At 40.1% G+C, this 15,045-nt stretch overlaps 1 protein-coding gene across 8 annotated transcripts in view; it reads left to right on the top strand.

Annotated features, from left to right (window-relative positions):
• Positions 1 to 15,045, top strand: part of thsd7ab (thrombospondin, type I, domain containing 7Ab) — a 209,664-nt gene that overhangs the window by 124,712 nt on the left and 69,907 nt on the right. For all 8 annotated transcript variants that reach the window (XM_026184247.1, XM_026184253.1, XM_026184250.1 and 5 more), the window contains 2 exons: positions 12,803 to 12,918; positions 14,805 to 14,940. In XM_026184247.1, the coding sequence (XP_026040032.1) occupies positions 12,803 to 12,918; positions 14,805 to 14,940 (252 nt within the window). The remainder of the gene's footprint in view (positions 1 to 12,802; positions 12,919 to 14,804; positions 14,941 to 15,045) is intronic.

The following is a 15,045-nucleotide window of genomic DNA, read 5'->3' on the forward strand; positions in this document are numbered from 1 at the left end:
TATTCTCAGGGCAGCCAGTCAGATCAGCCAAAGCAAAGATTACGTCAAGCAGTGCAATAAAAAGAGAAAAGCTTGACCTAAGGCTATTCCTCTACCCAACTTCCTGCCAGCTCACGTCTAGGAAAATAAAATGAAATAAGTCTCAGGTGTGCTTAGCAATAGGATACAAGAGATTTTTGCGCCCACATCTTCACAGAGACTGAGCTTCATCACAACAGCCTGGATCAAGCTTTTGTACTCGATGGGCGAGGAGGCAAAGCAGACACTGGAGAGAGATCTCAACACCAGCAACACCGAGGATACGTGGCAGGCGATTCAGAGCATCACAGGCTACAAAAGCAGGAGCGCCCCCACCATATGTGAGCCCACGTTGCCAGATGGGCTGCATATTACCCTCGCTTTGATCTCCTCAACAAAGAGTCAGCTGTAAAGTCGACTCTACCTCCAGAGGACCTGCCACTATCAGTATCCACAGAGGCTGTGAGAAGAATCCTCCTGTGGATGAATATGAGTAAAGCTGTTTGGCCTGATAACCTGGCCATACACTAAAACACGCTATTACTAACATTTTTAGCATATCATTTTGTCACTGTTTCAAGACAGGCACAATTATCCAAAGGTGCGTAGTGTGTAGTCTGAATGCCCTCCAGCACTGATCCCCATTCTGAAGTAGTGCTTTGAGAGGGTAGTTCTTCTGTGCCAGCCTCGCCCCTCACTAGATTACATTCAGAACCAACAGAACCACAGAAGGTGCTGTGTCCACTTGTCTTCAAAAACCTTGAAAATGAAAACACCTACATAACAATTCTGTTTGTCAATTTCAGCTCAGTATTCAATACTCCCCCATGAAGCTGACTGGCAAACTCTGCACTCCAGGATTCGACACCGTGCTTTGCAACTGGATATTGAACTTCCTCCCAAACAGAATCCAGACAGTTTGAATTGGCAGTCACACCTCCTCCACTCTATTCCTTAACAGTGTGCTCAGTTCCTTCCAGTTCATGCTGTACAGTCATGACTGCACTTGCAGGCATGAAGAGAACTTTAAGGTGAAATAACACCAGCATCGTCCACCATATTACAAACAATAATGTGAGTTAAAATCAGGAAGTTGAATCAAAACTAGTGCACAGTCATGAACTACGGAGCACCGCAGGGGACATGGGAGAAAAAAAAAATTAAGACGGACTTTTGCGAGATCTCGCAAAAGTTGAATTCCAACAATGGCGGCAGCTACTTAGTTGTAATATTACTCTTTCTGGGTCACTTACAAATACACTTTTAAGATATTTTGAGGTGTGAATGTAGTTGTGTAAACGTCAGATACCTGCTCGGTTTACAAGACATCACATATTTGCAAAAGTGCTCCGACGTTTTTGGAGATCTGACACCCACTAGCTCGAAGCTAACGGGAGGTCGAGACCTACTACAGCCGGGAGGAACACCGCTTTCCCGGCACATCGTGCCTCGACCTCCCGGTCGGCTTCGAGCTGCGAAGAATGCAGCTAAAACTTTTGCGAGATCCTGAGTTTGTTTTGCGAGATCTCGCAAAAGTCCGTCTTAATTTTTTTTTTCTCCCATGTCCCCTGCGGGGCTCCGTAATGAACAGAGCAGAGTCATGTTAAAAAAAACAAAACAGTTGTTTCGTTTAGTAAAGAGGATGCAAAGACAACTAAAAAGCCATACTCCTCACAGATTTCCACTCTGGTGAAGAAAGCTTCAATGGAAGAGAACTACTCCAGGAAATTTAGGAAGTAGTTTTTGTCAACTTTTACAGAGGAACAGTAGAACGCATCCTAACTGGAACCATCACAGACACAAAGAATGGGATACGGATGGCCCAGTATATGAAGGATTTGCAACGGGTGATTAAAATCATTCAGCCACATCAGTGATATCTGCGAGGTGCGGTTTCTCTGCAGAGCCCAAAGGATACAAGAAGACAATACCCACCACAGCCACGCAGTCTGTTCACTCAGCTGCCATCTGGCAAGCAATGCAGATGTGTTCAGTGCTCTAGCACCAGACTTCAGAGCAGTTTCTTTTATTGGGCTATGAAATTATTAAATTCATCCTCCACACTCCCCCACAAAAATAGTTTTACGACTTGGTTATTTATTCATTCAATTATAATTTTTTTGTGAGTAACATAATGAGATTTCATCTGTAATTTCATTGTACATTTTTTGTTACATTATAATAATTAAACCGGTATCTTGTTCAAAGTCTTGAGTTTGATTTATCTCATGCCACAGTCACTGGAAGGGGTCCAAGCTTTATTGCACTGCAGAAAAAGGCTCTCTGACTGCACAACTTTGCCCTTTTTCTTAGCCTTGAACACTTAAAAGTTTTGGATGCTGCCCTCAACTTTCACTCTTCACTCGGAAATTACTTTGACTTTGCACTTTACTGCGGCAAACACTGCCACCGAGATGGCTTCTTCTAATGCAATTGCCAATTAACATATACCAACCAGCACATTCTCTGCCATAAAGACTGGCAATCAACACTTTAACTGAAGCAAGTTTCTAAAGAAGCACAAGAAAATTAACAGGGTGGAAAGGCATCAGGAGTTTTTGGTCAAAACAGAAAGAAGAGGCAAAGCATATGAAACTTTTTCAATATTTCAGGAAGAGCACAGATATAATAGGAACTTCCACTGATCACATATCACAGTTACAATCACAAAGGTGATCAGTAGCACAAATAAGGAAGTTAAGAAATTTGGTGACATTAGTGCCTGAATCCAGGTTAAACCAGGTTGAGCAGCAGCTTAATGCTAACGTAATGCATTAGACTTTCTTTCTTCCAACCCCATACATGTGATATACAGTAATGGATTGTCTTATTCTCTGGGTCATCACTAATTAGCTTTGCTAAGGACAGATTTAGGCAGGAGACGTTCGTTAAGATCTTATCAGAAATCATGTGTTTAGTAATCAGCTTCCGTGCCTTTCATGGTTCCTTGTTGTATTGTTTTTCAGAGACTATCTCTTTATGTGGGGTGTTGTTATCATCCAGTATGAACTTAGAAACAATCAAATGCTTCTCCAAAAGTGTTACACTCAGACTTGTACACTGCAGATTTGAAGAGAAACTGTATGAAGAGTGACAAGTACCTAACAAAGACAATCAGAGTCAGCTGGAACGAGCACTAGTCAGACGTCAGCAGTAATCAAAAAGGATATGACACATACAGCATAGAGAGATGATGAGAGATGAAGTTTCACTGGTTTTCATTTATTTATTTGCAATGTATTTTACTGAAAACGACTTACAGTACACACAGAGAAATGCCCCCACCCTCCACCACCATCACCACCACCTTTTTTTCTGTTAATGTTCTGGAGACTGTTTTTTCTCAGTCAAACCTTATAGGACCCTGCTCCTAATCCAAACATCAAATGTGCTCCGACAAACATGAAAAATGAAACAAAGATAAAATAACTTAATTGATCTTTTATAATGGTTCCACACTTTATGTAATATTTACCACCCTGAGATAACAACAGGAAAAGACTAAAGTGAGACAGCTTGTTACTAGAGTTGAGAAAGTTAGATTCATTCATTAGTGTGTGGACTGAAAATCGAGCAGTTGCTGTTCTGTTAGTTGGACAATCCTTTAATCCATTACTGTGGGGGGGGGGTGCAGAAAATAAGCCTAGTGTCAGTTCAGACAGGCCAAAAAGTCAAGCGCAGCTACAATCCTGGCTAAAGTACTTTAGTGCATCCGAATATCAAATGCTGATATACTGCTGGATGCATTATTTAAGCTGCTTTAGCCTGCTCGCAGCTACTTTGCTTCTGCCACTTGGCAACCCGCAACCCACCTCAGTTCTTTATTCTATCAGTATAGTATCTATTGTCACGAGTTCCTTCTTTCTTGTTCCCAGTTGTTTCAAATTATGGTTTTCTAATATGCTGATTCTTTCTTGGACTTGTACAAGCACCTTACAGCCTCCCATTCACTGCTTAAAGAATTCTGACCTTTTTGTTCTATAAATCAAGCGATTAGTTCAGCGAGAGAAGATTCATCAGGTCTACTTTTAGTAAAACACATATTAGTAGCAGTGTGTGATTTACCCACCACATGGACTGAGAAAAAGCTTCAGTGACGCTTGTTATAGATTCTACAACTCAAAATAACGGCAATACCAGAGCCGTACTTACAAATTTAAGTAACTGCAGGTGGAAATAACAATCTTCTTTTGACTTTGAAAATAATTAATTTATCTGATTTAATCCCCTCTGATAGGGAGGTGACACCATTTTCTCTCCCATATAATCATAGATACAAACCAAGCCACAACTCTATTTCCCTTCACATATAAGTGATAGTGTGTCCTGCAATAACTGATGAATCATGAGACGCGCAATAGCAGTGTGTACAGTGGGAATTTACTCACTACAAGGCCTACAAGGTGACCCTTTATAGAGCCTACACGCCAGTCAAACAGTTGGAGAGAATGCCTGATTTACAATGGTGGAAATTCTGTTTAATAATTAAAAATATTTGCTCCATCATTTTCCCTTATATGTTCATTTATGTTGTGATTAGGGATGGGTATCGTTTAGGTTTTATCCAATGCCAGTACCAAACCGGTACTTTTGAAACGGTGCCGGTGCATAAACGGTGCTCGAACCGGTGCTTAAAGAATGGAGAACACAAAATTGGTCCAAAAACCTCTCATGTTCAGCTGTTTTTTTGTGAAAAGATAACAATGTTAGCCTTTTCTGCAGCTATAGGGGATTTATGGTATCACTCTTGGCTGGAAGCAGTGCTTAATCAATGGAAAAAACACAAACTTTATCCAAAAACCTCTCATGTTTAACTGTTTTCCACTTTTTCTTTGGTCATTTTAACCTTTTTGGCCAGGGTGAAGGGAGTATCTGCCATTAAACAAGAAGACAGCTGCATGTAACTACGACGGTGTTTGCTAGTTCACCTTACATGCATTAATGTAATAACGTGGTTAGCCTACTCAACGTAAATTACACACGAACAACATTAAGCTACTCACGCAGAGAAGAACGGCTGCTGCTGCTGCCATCATCATCCGTCATCATTTCTGCTACACTGGCAGGGCTAGGGGCCAGGACTCTACTCTTCGGGTTTTTGGGGGGATGTTGCTAACTCCGGGTCCGATAACAGGCACCACACCCACAGTAGATGTGCTCGGTGTGAAGTCTCGCAGCAAGCTATCAAATACGGCGCATTTCTCGGCTTTTAACAAAATGCTATATGTCGCCAGGTGTTTCATCAGATTCGAGGTGTTACCTCCTTTGCACAGTATCACAGTATCACCTTAAAGCACTTGTTGCAGGCTGCTGAGTTTGCATCTTTTGCTGTGAAGTACAGCCAGAATTTGACCGCTTCACCTTGGGCATTTTTAATCAGTAGCTCTGCTCTAAAGGAACGTACGTACCTGGGCCCGCCTACTATCCTCGGAAAGGTAAAATGATTGGCTAGAATCCAAAGTGTATGACATCTCAGGAAAAAAACGCACCGAAATAAAGCACCGAAAGGTGCGCTGCTTTTCGGTCTGGTTACTACAGTTTATGTCAGAACGATACCGGTACCCATCCCTAGTTGTGATGTGATGAAATTTCAAAGATCATAAGATTTTTTTTATCCCTCATGCCTTTAGCCATTTGCATTCCTTTTTTTTCCAATTATTTATCCAATTTTTCCCTTAACTTGTCACGTGGTTGTAGTCTGCCCTTGTTATTGTATAATAACCCCTCGAGATTAAATTTTCTGTTTTATAAAAGCACGTTATTTTACACCACTTTTTCCTTGTCCAGAATGTTGTGACGGCTCTGGTTTCCAGGCCTTGTTTTCATCACTGGCATTTTTTCCTAGGAGTGAGTAGACACAGATGTTTGTTTGTTTTTTTTGTTGTTGTTTGTGTTTTTTCCTGCTCTACATGTCTTCATCTGGCACAATCTAACTGGCAGGTACTCTTGATCAGTGCACCCGTGGGATCCCAGCAAAACAAACAAACATGGCCGCCCGAACCCTCCATATGCAGATGTGCCCCGTCTCATTCACAGATAGATCTGTGCTGTCTTCCTCCCACAGTCTCAGGCAGTGAACCTCACAGAGTGCATGTCACCCTCGTACACACAGTCGCACATGCGCAAGCAACCCATACACAAACACTGACTGTCAAAGCCCAAAGACACAACAGAGACAAATATGTCAGTGCCTCGGGCTTGGGCTGCGATCATCCCTATTGAGAAAGCTGTTGTGGTGTGAGGGGGAAAAAAACAATAACATCTGCTTATTGATTCTGACAGTGTGTGCTGACACACACCGACTGTGCGTTTGTATAATCACATTGATGCTGTGGAATTTGTGAAAATGAATGATTCATGATTATGATGTTGGACAGTAGCTGTATTAAGCCCAGTCAATCATCTTCCTGCCATGTTTTCTAACGGAGGTTGTGTTTACTCTGGTTTTGACTATGATAGATAGCTAAAAGCCCTTGAGATGGAGGGCCATAAGATGCTAGTGAAAGGGTCCTTGAAGAACTGCAATACTTTTATGCTAAATTAAACTAATGATGTTCTTGTTTTGTTGTCCATCGTTTTGATAATGAAATTAATTAGGCCTTATCTTTTCCCACCAGACCATGTTTTTGTGTGCGTACACTTAAAACTACTGACATTTCTTTGCTTCGAATCTTCATCCTGTTCAACCATCTGCTCGTTTTTCGAAAACAGCCTCTCGCTGAACAGATTACTCATCGCGTTAATAGCAGCAAGCAAAACATGAGCATTAGCCTGGCTGCTCATCTTGATGTCGTGCTTTGGGACAAGCTCCCAGTGCCATGTCTTCGGCTCACTACAAATCATTACGTTTAAACATCATAATGAGTTTGTGACACTGACTGGAACCAGCAAGTCAGTTTAAACCAGATGCTATTATTGGATTCATTTCAGTGAAGAGCATTTCCCCAGTGATATACGCAAGTGAAGACACAGAAAAAGGAAAGACTTGAATAGGAAATTGTGCGGCTGGGATATTATACCCCAAGCACCTAGTAAATAAGAATTTTATTCCTCGAACAAACAATAAAATCAACGTGACAAGCAAGGATAAATAAATTGAATATTAAAGACAACAATGACACCAGGAGAAAAAAGAAAGAAAACACACTGGAATGATAAAATGTATACATGATAGAAAAATGCATAAATAACAATATTATAGCTTGATTTCACACCCACACAGAGTGAATCTCCCAGACAGGCATAGTGCTGTAAGTATTCTGGCTGGTGTTGCGCTTTGCCAACAAACATTGCCCGTTCTTTCTTTCTGGAAACTGGATTTTAATTGAATTTTAATTGTCTAAATTTGGATAATATCCGCCATTAGCGAGGCTACAATATAATTAGACATAAGTGAGGGGATTGGGAGTGGGTGGCACACAGGTTTGTTTTCTCTGCAGACAGAGACATGCTATGAGTCCACTCATTGCCCTATATGTAGAGCAAATGTTACTGTGTTCTCCCAGTCATTCTAAATTCACAAATTGAAATCTCAAACATGGAGGCTATCAGAAGTGACCTTTCACTGACATTTGTTTCCACCTATTCTTATTAAGATTCTCCAAACACCTAAACACAGTCCCACTTTTATACCAGTCTAGGAGTTCACCTTGCATCACAGTGAGGCCACTTGTGATTACTACATTGATAAACTGAATTGAAAAATAATAGAGCTCAACATTTTATTCACAGATGGAAAGCAAACCAGTTCTGTTTGCTGACAAGAGCTCACAAAAATGCATGTAATGTAAACTAGAGAGTCAAGGAATCTACAATATTAGAGAGAAAACCACAACAATCACACAGTCCACTAGGAGCAAGCGTTAGGTGAAAAAACTTGCTTTCAATAGAAGGAAACATCTGGCAGAACCAGATGAACTAAATTCAAACTTAAATCCCATTCCCTGAATTCATTTATATACACATCCTCTCTCTATCTTAAGGATGAATCCTTATTTATGCAAATGCAATGCCGAGTGGACCTACCTTACCTTAAGATTAAGACTTAAGAAGACAAGATTGTGTAATACCTTGTAAGTAACTACAGTTAGAGCCTAAATCTCCTGAACTAACTTCAACCTGGAGTTGGGTACTATTGTAAAGGTTAAGTGTAACTGCAGGATAAAAGTCCGTCCTATATGTTCCAATGTGCCTTTTGTAGCCACCTAATGGTCTAAAAATGTGTCCCACAATATTCATATATACGCCTTTACACGATTAAAGTAACATTTACTGATTTGTCCTATAAATTGAGCTGGTACTCTATGCGAGTGTTGTATTTGCAGTGCTGTCCAAGTTTTGACAAGAAGCAGTGATTGCTTGTTTAGGTTTTGTTTGCTGGGGGAAGCAGAGCATCTTTGTTATAGTTTAGAAAAGATCATAGTTTTGGTTGGAAAAAGCCTTCAGTGTTGACTCAAAATGTGATGTGAACGCACGTTTTTTTAATCACAGACTCCACCTGCTTCTGAGAAACAACAGCCATAGTTCATTCTTACAGGAAAATGTAAACACGAGTTGTTTGAGGCATTTGAAACACCAATCAAGATTGTTGTTCCGGTAAAGACCGCCTTCACCAGAACATACGCTCGCTTGTTTGTGTGTTCAGACCCAAAGGGAACACTGAAAAGGTGAAATCGAAAAGGCAAGCAGTCTGCAATTCAGAAAGGAGTTGTTTCGTCCTCTAAGGTCTCTCTTAGTATTCACAGTGTGTTTCTCCTCGATCGAAGGCAAAACTGAAGTTGTATTTAAGTTGTAGTATTTAACCTAAACAGAACTATCATGGCTTTTTCAGATTTCACAATCCCAAAAGGGTTAAACTATAATTCATGCTCTGACTTTTACCATTTTTGAGTATGAGAAGAATTTAACAAGGTCAGAGGTTTAATCTCGTCTGTTTAAGACTCGTTTGTGTCACAGTATTAAAGAAATCCCAAATGAGAAAGAGAAAGGGTTGTCTTTGACACATATTCAAGGAATCAATAAGTAAACAGAAGAAGTCCAATGATTCATGCATACTGTTGAGCTGCATACACACTGGAAGTGGTACACTCATCATCCATTGCTTAGAAAAAGACGGGTGGTTGCTTGCAAACATCCCTGGCCCCAGTTGCCTAGGTGACCCTGTAATGTAGTTACTCCCAGGTCACATATCAATCAACAGTATTCTTCTCTCTAATTGGTAATCACTTTAGCCACTCGCCTGGAAATTGAGAAAAATATTTTCTTGCTCCCCCCCCCCCCCCCCCCCCCCCCTTCCCATTGCCAGTGGTTATTTTTCCCATAGTCGCTTGAACTCATAAAATATCATTGCTGTTCTATGGTCTCTGGTCACTATGTTTCTGCAAATTGCGTCTAGTTTGAACATAGCTTGAATTCAGGAAGGCCACAAAAGTCAAGCTAACCAATAGCTGATCAACTGATCAGTTCCATAACCTTTCTATTGGCAAATTTCATAATGAGGATTGCTACTTAAGACTGCAGTCACACAAGCCCAAATAACGACCCTCTACCTCTGGTAAGGAATAATGTTTCCCTAGCAGTTAGTTGGGAAATGGTTGCAGGAAGTTTTTGGGCTACCTCCTTGAAATTGCTTTGGTAATTAGCAAAAACTTGCCACAGCTTCTCACACTTTGAATGGAAGACATCCACTTATCTGTCTGTACTCACCATGCAGTACAGAAACTGTAAAAAGTACAACACAAACCAGAAATGGGGACTGTTTCTAGAGTAATTCTAGAGTAAAAGTTGCACCTTTTGAACAGTGTTTGCAGACAAGTCAGCATCTTTCATGCAAACTATGACCATCCACAACAAAGTGCTAGCTGCCAAATCAACTGCAAGGAGGATGTTGGTGCAACTTCCATAGCACCTCTTTGCAGCCCTCTTCCTTCCCAGCTCCTCATCCTGTTTCTTTTTGAGAAATGTTTCCACACCTTCACATTAAGTACTTGTTTAATGGTGTCATAATCAGCACTTTATTTTGGTGAGTTCCTCCTAACCAAATAAGAAGTACTTATTTTATTGATTAATTTGGGTTGGTACATGTTTGAGATCTAGTACTTGGTTATTAAGCTGGTGTTGGTTTCTATATACACTTTGCATTTTATTTAGATCTTGAAGATATCTTTATGCTGTCTGTCTTCTCTGTGCCAGGTCTCCCTTGATGGAGAACGTGTTGATCCCTACAGGCTCTTGAGAAAATGATAAAAACCCTTTTTCATGCTGGGGTCGAGTGTGGAGATTGTTTTGCGGTAGCAGGTTCACTAGTTCTTAACAGCTTCCCATCGTGTTGAAGTGTTCTCAAGAGAGACACCTGTTTATTCCCTTCTTTATGGACCCAGCCATCAGTTAAAAGCAGAAGACATAAATGTATCCTCCCCACAGCTGTTTTTTTCCTGGGGACCATTCACTTTTATGAAGACAACCGAGGATTTGTTCCGCTCAAGAGGGATTTAGCTCTGTCTATTGGTATTAAAAATAAATCTCTCCTTGTGTTGCTGTTGCAATATTACATTTTGCCAGGGAGGCTCCCTATCATTTCTCTGATAACACCATGCTAACGAGTATGAAACACCCAGTGGAGAACACTAATTCAAAAGAGCGTTAAACCTGACCCAGATGATCAGAAGTCAGCAGTGGGATGAGGAAACATAGTCGTAACGTCCAACTGCAAGAGCAGCGAGGGATCAGATAAGATGTCTTCCAGCAGGTTTGTCGTGACCTATTTATCTTTGTCTCGTTTATGCACAGGGGACCTGAAGATTAAACATAACCTCTGTTTTGAAAAACCTCGGCTTGACCACGAGGATTATTACTCACTGATAGCTGAATCCATTTAAACTGGAAATTTTATCCTCAGGCCTGTTGGCTGACTTTAGCTCAGTGAGTTAAAGTTTCCTCACAGAGATATATTACTGTAAAACAAACACAGTGCTTTTAGACATTTCCTGTGATGCTAACAATGCTCTGGTGGGTTACACAACCATCCCTTTCCTATGTGTCATCCAGATGGCATACATCAGTCATAAAGTGAAAGTAATTACAGAGGTTTTTATTGCCCTAGATTGAGGCGAGAATAATTACATTGTGTATTCAAGCACTACCCAGATGGTTGCTGCATCAAGCCTCTCAGTTGATATTTATTAAAGCGTGAGTGCATGGTTTATATTTTTAACTGTCATGGTTAAGTGTCAGCTTGGTCTTTTTAGGTACAAATGCCAAAATCTATAGGGGGTGGGTTTAAGTTGGGGGGAAAAATACAGCTAAATCTACACACTATATTTTTTTGGTTATAGGGCTGCAAATATGTTAAATTCAATTCCAGAAATTACAAAAACACATGTTTGGCAACTCCTTTGATATCTGTAAAATGCTTCGCCAAAAGATTAAAAGAGCCATGAAGATCTAAATGTTACTCAGTTCAATTTTTCCCTCATTACAAGTTCTGATATCTTAAATAAACCATCATGTTTTGCAGCAGTGATCACGCACGCAGTCAATAAAAATATATTTTAAAGATCTTTTATTTTGAAAAGAAACCTTATTAGAAAGCGAAATGAAACACTGGACAAAAGTATGATGTTTATATCAGTGCTAATGAAATATTCTTTTTTTTATTTTTATGGGACCATCGTGTGATGACTTCATCAACATTCGTATATTGTTTTATCTTCATCCTGCGGTTCTCTTTATGTCTACAGTAGGCATACTCAATTATCTGTAGCCAATGACTTTTTGCAGGGGATCCAATTTTCCAGAGATCTCTCAAAATTATAAATATTATTTCTGATACAATTTTTAATGCAAGATACCACAGAAACTATTGATATTCTGAAGTTTTTCATTCTAAATACAATGAGACACATTAATGTGATTTGTGTAAGCAGAGTTTCTGTTGGCTCAAAGATAACGTGGGTGGGAGTAAAGGACACAGTATGCTTGTTTTGGTATAAATTGCTCCCATCTGTAGATTTGCACCTGTCATCTGTCTTGTGTTTTTTCTCTACTATGATCAAAGAGCAAACTAAAAATACAATTCCACTTGAAGACAGAGTGCCTTAGTTGTTTGTCTTGGGTTATGCTGACACTTGAGACATTTAGCAATATTTCCTGGATTTAGCTTTTTGAACACTAAAATTTGCCTCACTGAAGAGTGCTTCCTTTATTCTTTGTGACCCTTTTTAAATAATAGAGTACAATTTTATAATTTATAGCTAAATGATTTTTATGGACCTTGTGGCTGTTGTCTCCCAGAAGCTTCCAGACCCTTCTTTGAGAACCACTGCTCTGCTATGCTTACTGCAAATGAATTCTTTTCTTTTATTCACAGGGATTCACATTAAGTGAATTTAAAGGATTCCTCTGCTATAAAATGTTGTGATTTTTGATAATAATGAAAAACAATGGTTTAAAATGATAAAAAAAATTCTGCCCTTGATTATACTCTTTGTGTCTGTGAGTGTGCTTAGGTTTGAGTGATATAAATTTCATTGAATGGTGAGCATGAGGGTCCACATGGACATCTGCTTCTCTGCCCGTTTGGTACAGAGCTGTGGCAACGTAGCACAACCAGTGCAGAGAAAGAGCCCATAAGAAGTGTTCTTGCTCAGCACCCACAGATTAAAGATTTAGTCAGATACATTGGCTTTATCAAAATTACTATTTTCTTAGGAGTAAATCTTTTTAGGTTTAGACTTCATGCTCTTGTGTTTTGATGAATGTATAAAGAGATTTTGTTTTTGCTTAGGTGTCCAGACGGTCCTCGCCCAAGCACAATGAGACCATGCCAGCTGCCCTGCAAGAAGGACTGTATCATGACCCCATTCAGTGACTGGGCAACGTGTCCAATTACATGTGATGCAGGTATGAAGGAAAAAACAACGATTCATGCTCATAGATAACTGTTGTTGCTGCTGTTAAAAAATTCAAGAGTATTGAAGAAACAAAGTTTCCAGCACAACTTCCCCTGCTTCTTTGCACACACAGAAGAACATAAAGTCTAAATAAGTAAAGTCCTCTCCGACAACTTTCCCATTAAACCAGCTTATTTATGGTATTGTATTTTCATCATGCATCTTTAATTTCATTCTCATGTTTTTATCTCTTATTTTTTATTTTCTTAGCTTGTACTTTTAAATAATAAGCATCTACATACATGTTACTTTTCTTCATTCTATTTTTTGTTTTTGTGTCACTTGTACTGGTTGTATATGACATTGATGGGGAAAACTTAAAACACTGCCCTTCATTTAGATTTGTCCTGTTTAAATGCTAAACAGGGTGTGTACCAGGTTTTATTTTTTATAGTGGACACTCTCCAAGACTGGCTTTATACCACATGACCACATGGCCTAGCCTCCTTGCTGGTGTCTGGTTGGTGGATGAGCACATTGAACATATGTGATTGGTTGTTTAATTTTTTTGCTTTTTAAAATGTGGCCTGTAACATGTTTTGCCCTGATAAAGGCTGCAAGCCGAAATAAACTGGTCAAATCATTAAATTGTTCTTTATACTGAAAATGTTGCTGGGCCTCTTTAGACTTTCTTGGAATTGGGTGAAGTTGTGCCAAACTCCTCTATGTTGTAAAAAGTACTTTATTCAGTCAGTCAGGCCTTGGTGGTTTCAGGATAGTCACAATATTTCCAATCATAGTTGACAGAGGTGACAATAATATGCTGGTAATAACATAATAATAAAAGATAACAAAATGGAAAACACAGAAGCTAATTTTAATTGACTAAGTGCAACAACTCTAGAGTTGGGTTGGCCTACACCAGTGGTTCTTAACCTTGTTGGAGGTACCGAACCCCACCAGCTTCATATGCGCATTCACTGAACCCCTCTTTAGTGAAAAATAAAATGTGATTTTTTTACTGGTGCACAAAATGAGCCATGCATGTCATGGCGAAGGCTCTGCCGAACCCCTGAGACCGACTCACCGAACCCCTAGGGTTCGATCGAACCCAGGTTAAGAACCACTGGCCTACACTGAGCTGAAGACAATGACTGTCACATAAACACATGCTCTCATGCCTCGTTACAGATCATTAATTTGATAGACTGGCATGTAGGACAACATTTGGGCTGACCTCCGTTAGTGGGCCTGGCAAGTCTGCTTGCTCCGGCCAGCAAGTGGTCGGTGTTGTTGTTTTCAAGCGGTGAAAGGAAGACGTTTTCAGATGAGGTCACCTTCGTCAGGCGGCCATTGCCCAAGCTGTTGAGTGGTGGCAAAAACATTAAGTTGATTTACGAGTGAAAATCATTATCATCCGTATTTTGATGACCTCCTCCTGTGACACGGTGGCATAAATCTCTTCGGTCTAAGCATGCTTTACTGGTGGTAGTGCATTTTAATTTGATGCTGTTGATATCTTAACCTTGTGCAGAGAATTACACACCACCCACGTAGAAAGGTTTGAAGCAGAGTATAGGGCTATCCAGAGGCTTGTTTCAACTTAATGAACTACTCGAGGGCATCGCCACACATGTAAATACCATAAATTTAATCTGAGTCAGTTCCAAGGTCTAATGGGATTTTTCCGCATCATCGTTGTTGGCTTGATATCCCCAGTAATCACAAGTGTGCGCTTTTGACGCTGGCTGTCCAATTAGAATTGGCAGTTGCAGTCTCCAAGTCCATTCTTCAAGGATTATTAACAGAGTAGTCAGCTTATCATTTTGACATTTTTCTCATCACTTTTCCATCATATTTCTTAATTTAATTCATTAATTGTCTGCGTCCCTTCAGCTGGTATTGCTGTGAAGAAAAAGCAATCAAGGAAACGTCTTATCATCCAGATGCCATCCAACGGAGGGCAGGAATGTCCAGAGGTGCTCGAAGAAGAGAGGGACTGTGAGGTCCCCAAAATCTGTCCCGGTTTCAGGTAAGCGCACGACAGCCGCCTTCAGGTGTCGACAAACACTGTTGTTGCTGTTTGAATGTTTTGTCACATGGACAATGTACCCGTGGGTTTTAAAATGTTTAAACC

Source organism: Astatotilapia calliptera, chromosome 11 (assembly GCF_900246225.1).
Source record: "Astatotilapia calliptera chromosome 11, fAstCal1.2, whole genome shotgun sequence".
Lineage (NCBI taxonomy): Eukaryota > Metazoa > Chordata > Actinopteri > Cichliformes > Cichlidae > Astatotilapia > Astatotilapia calliptera.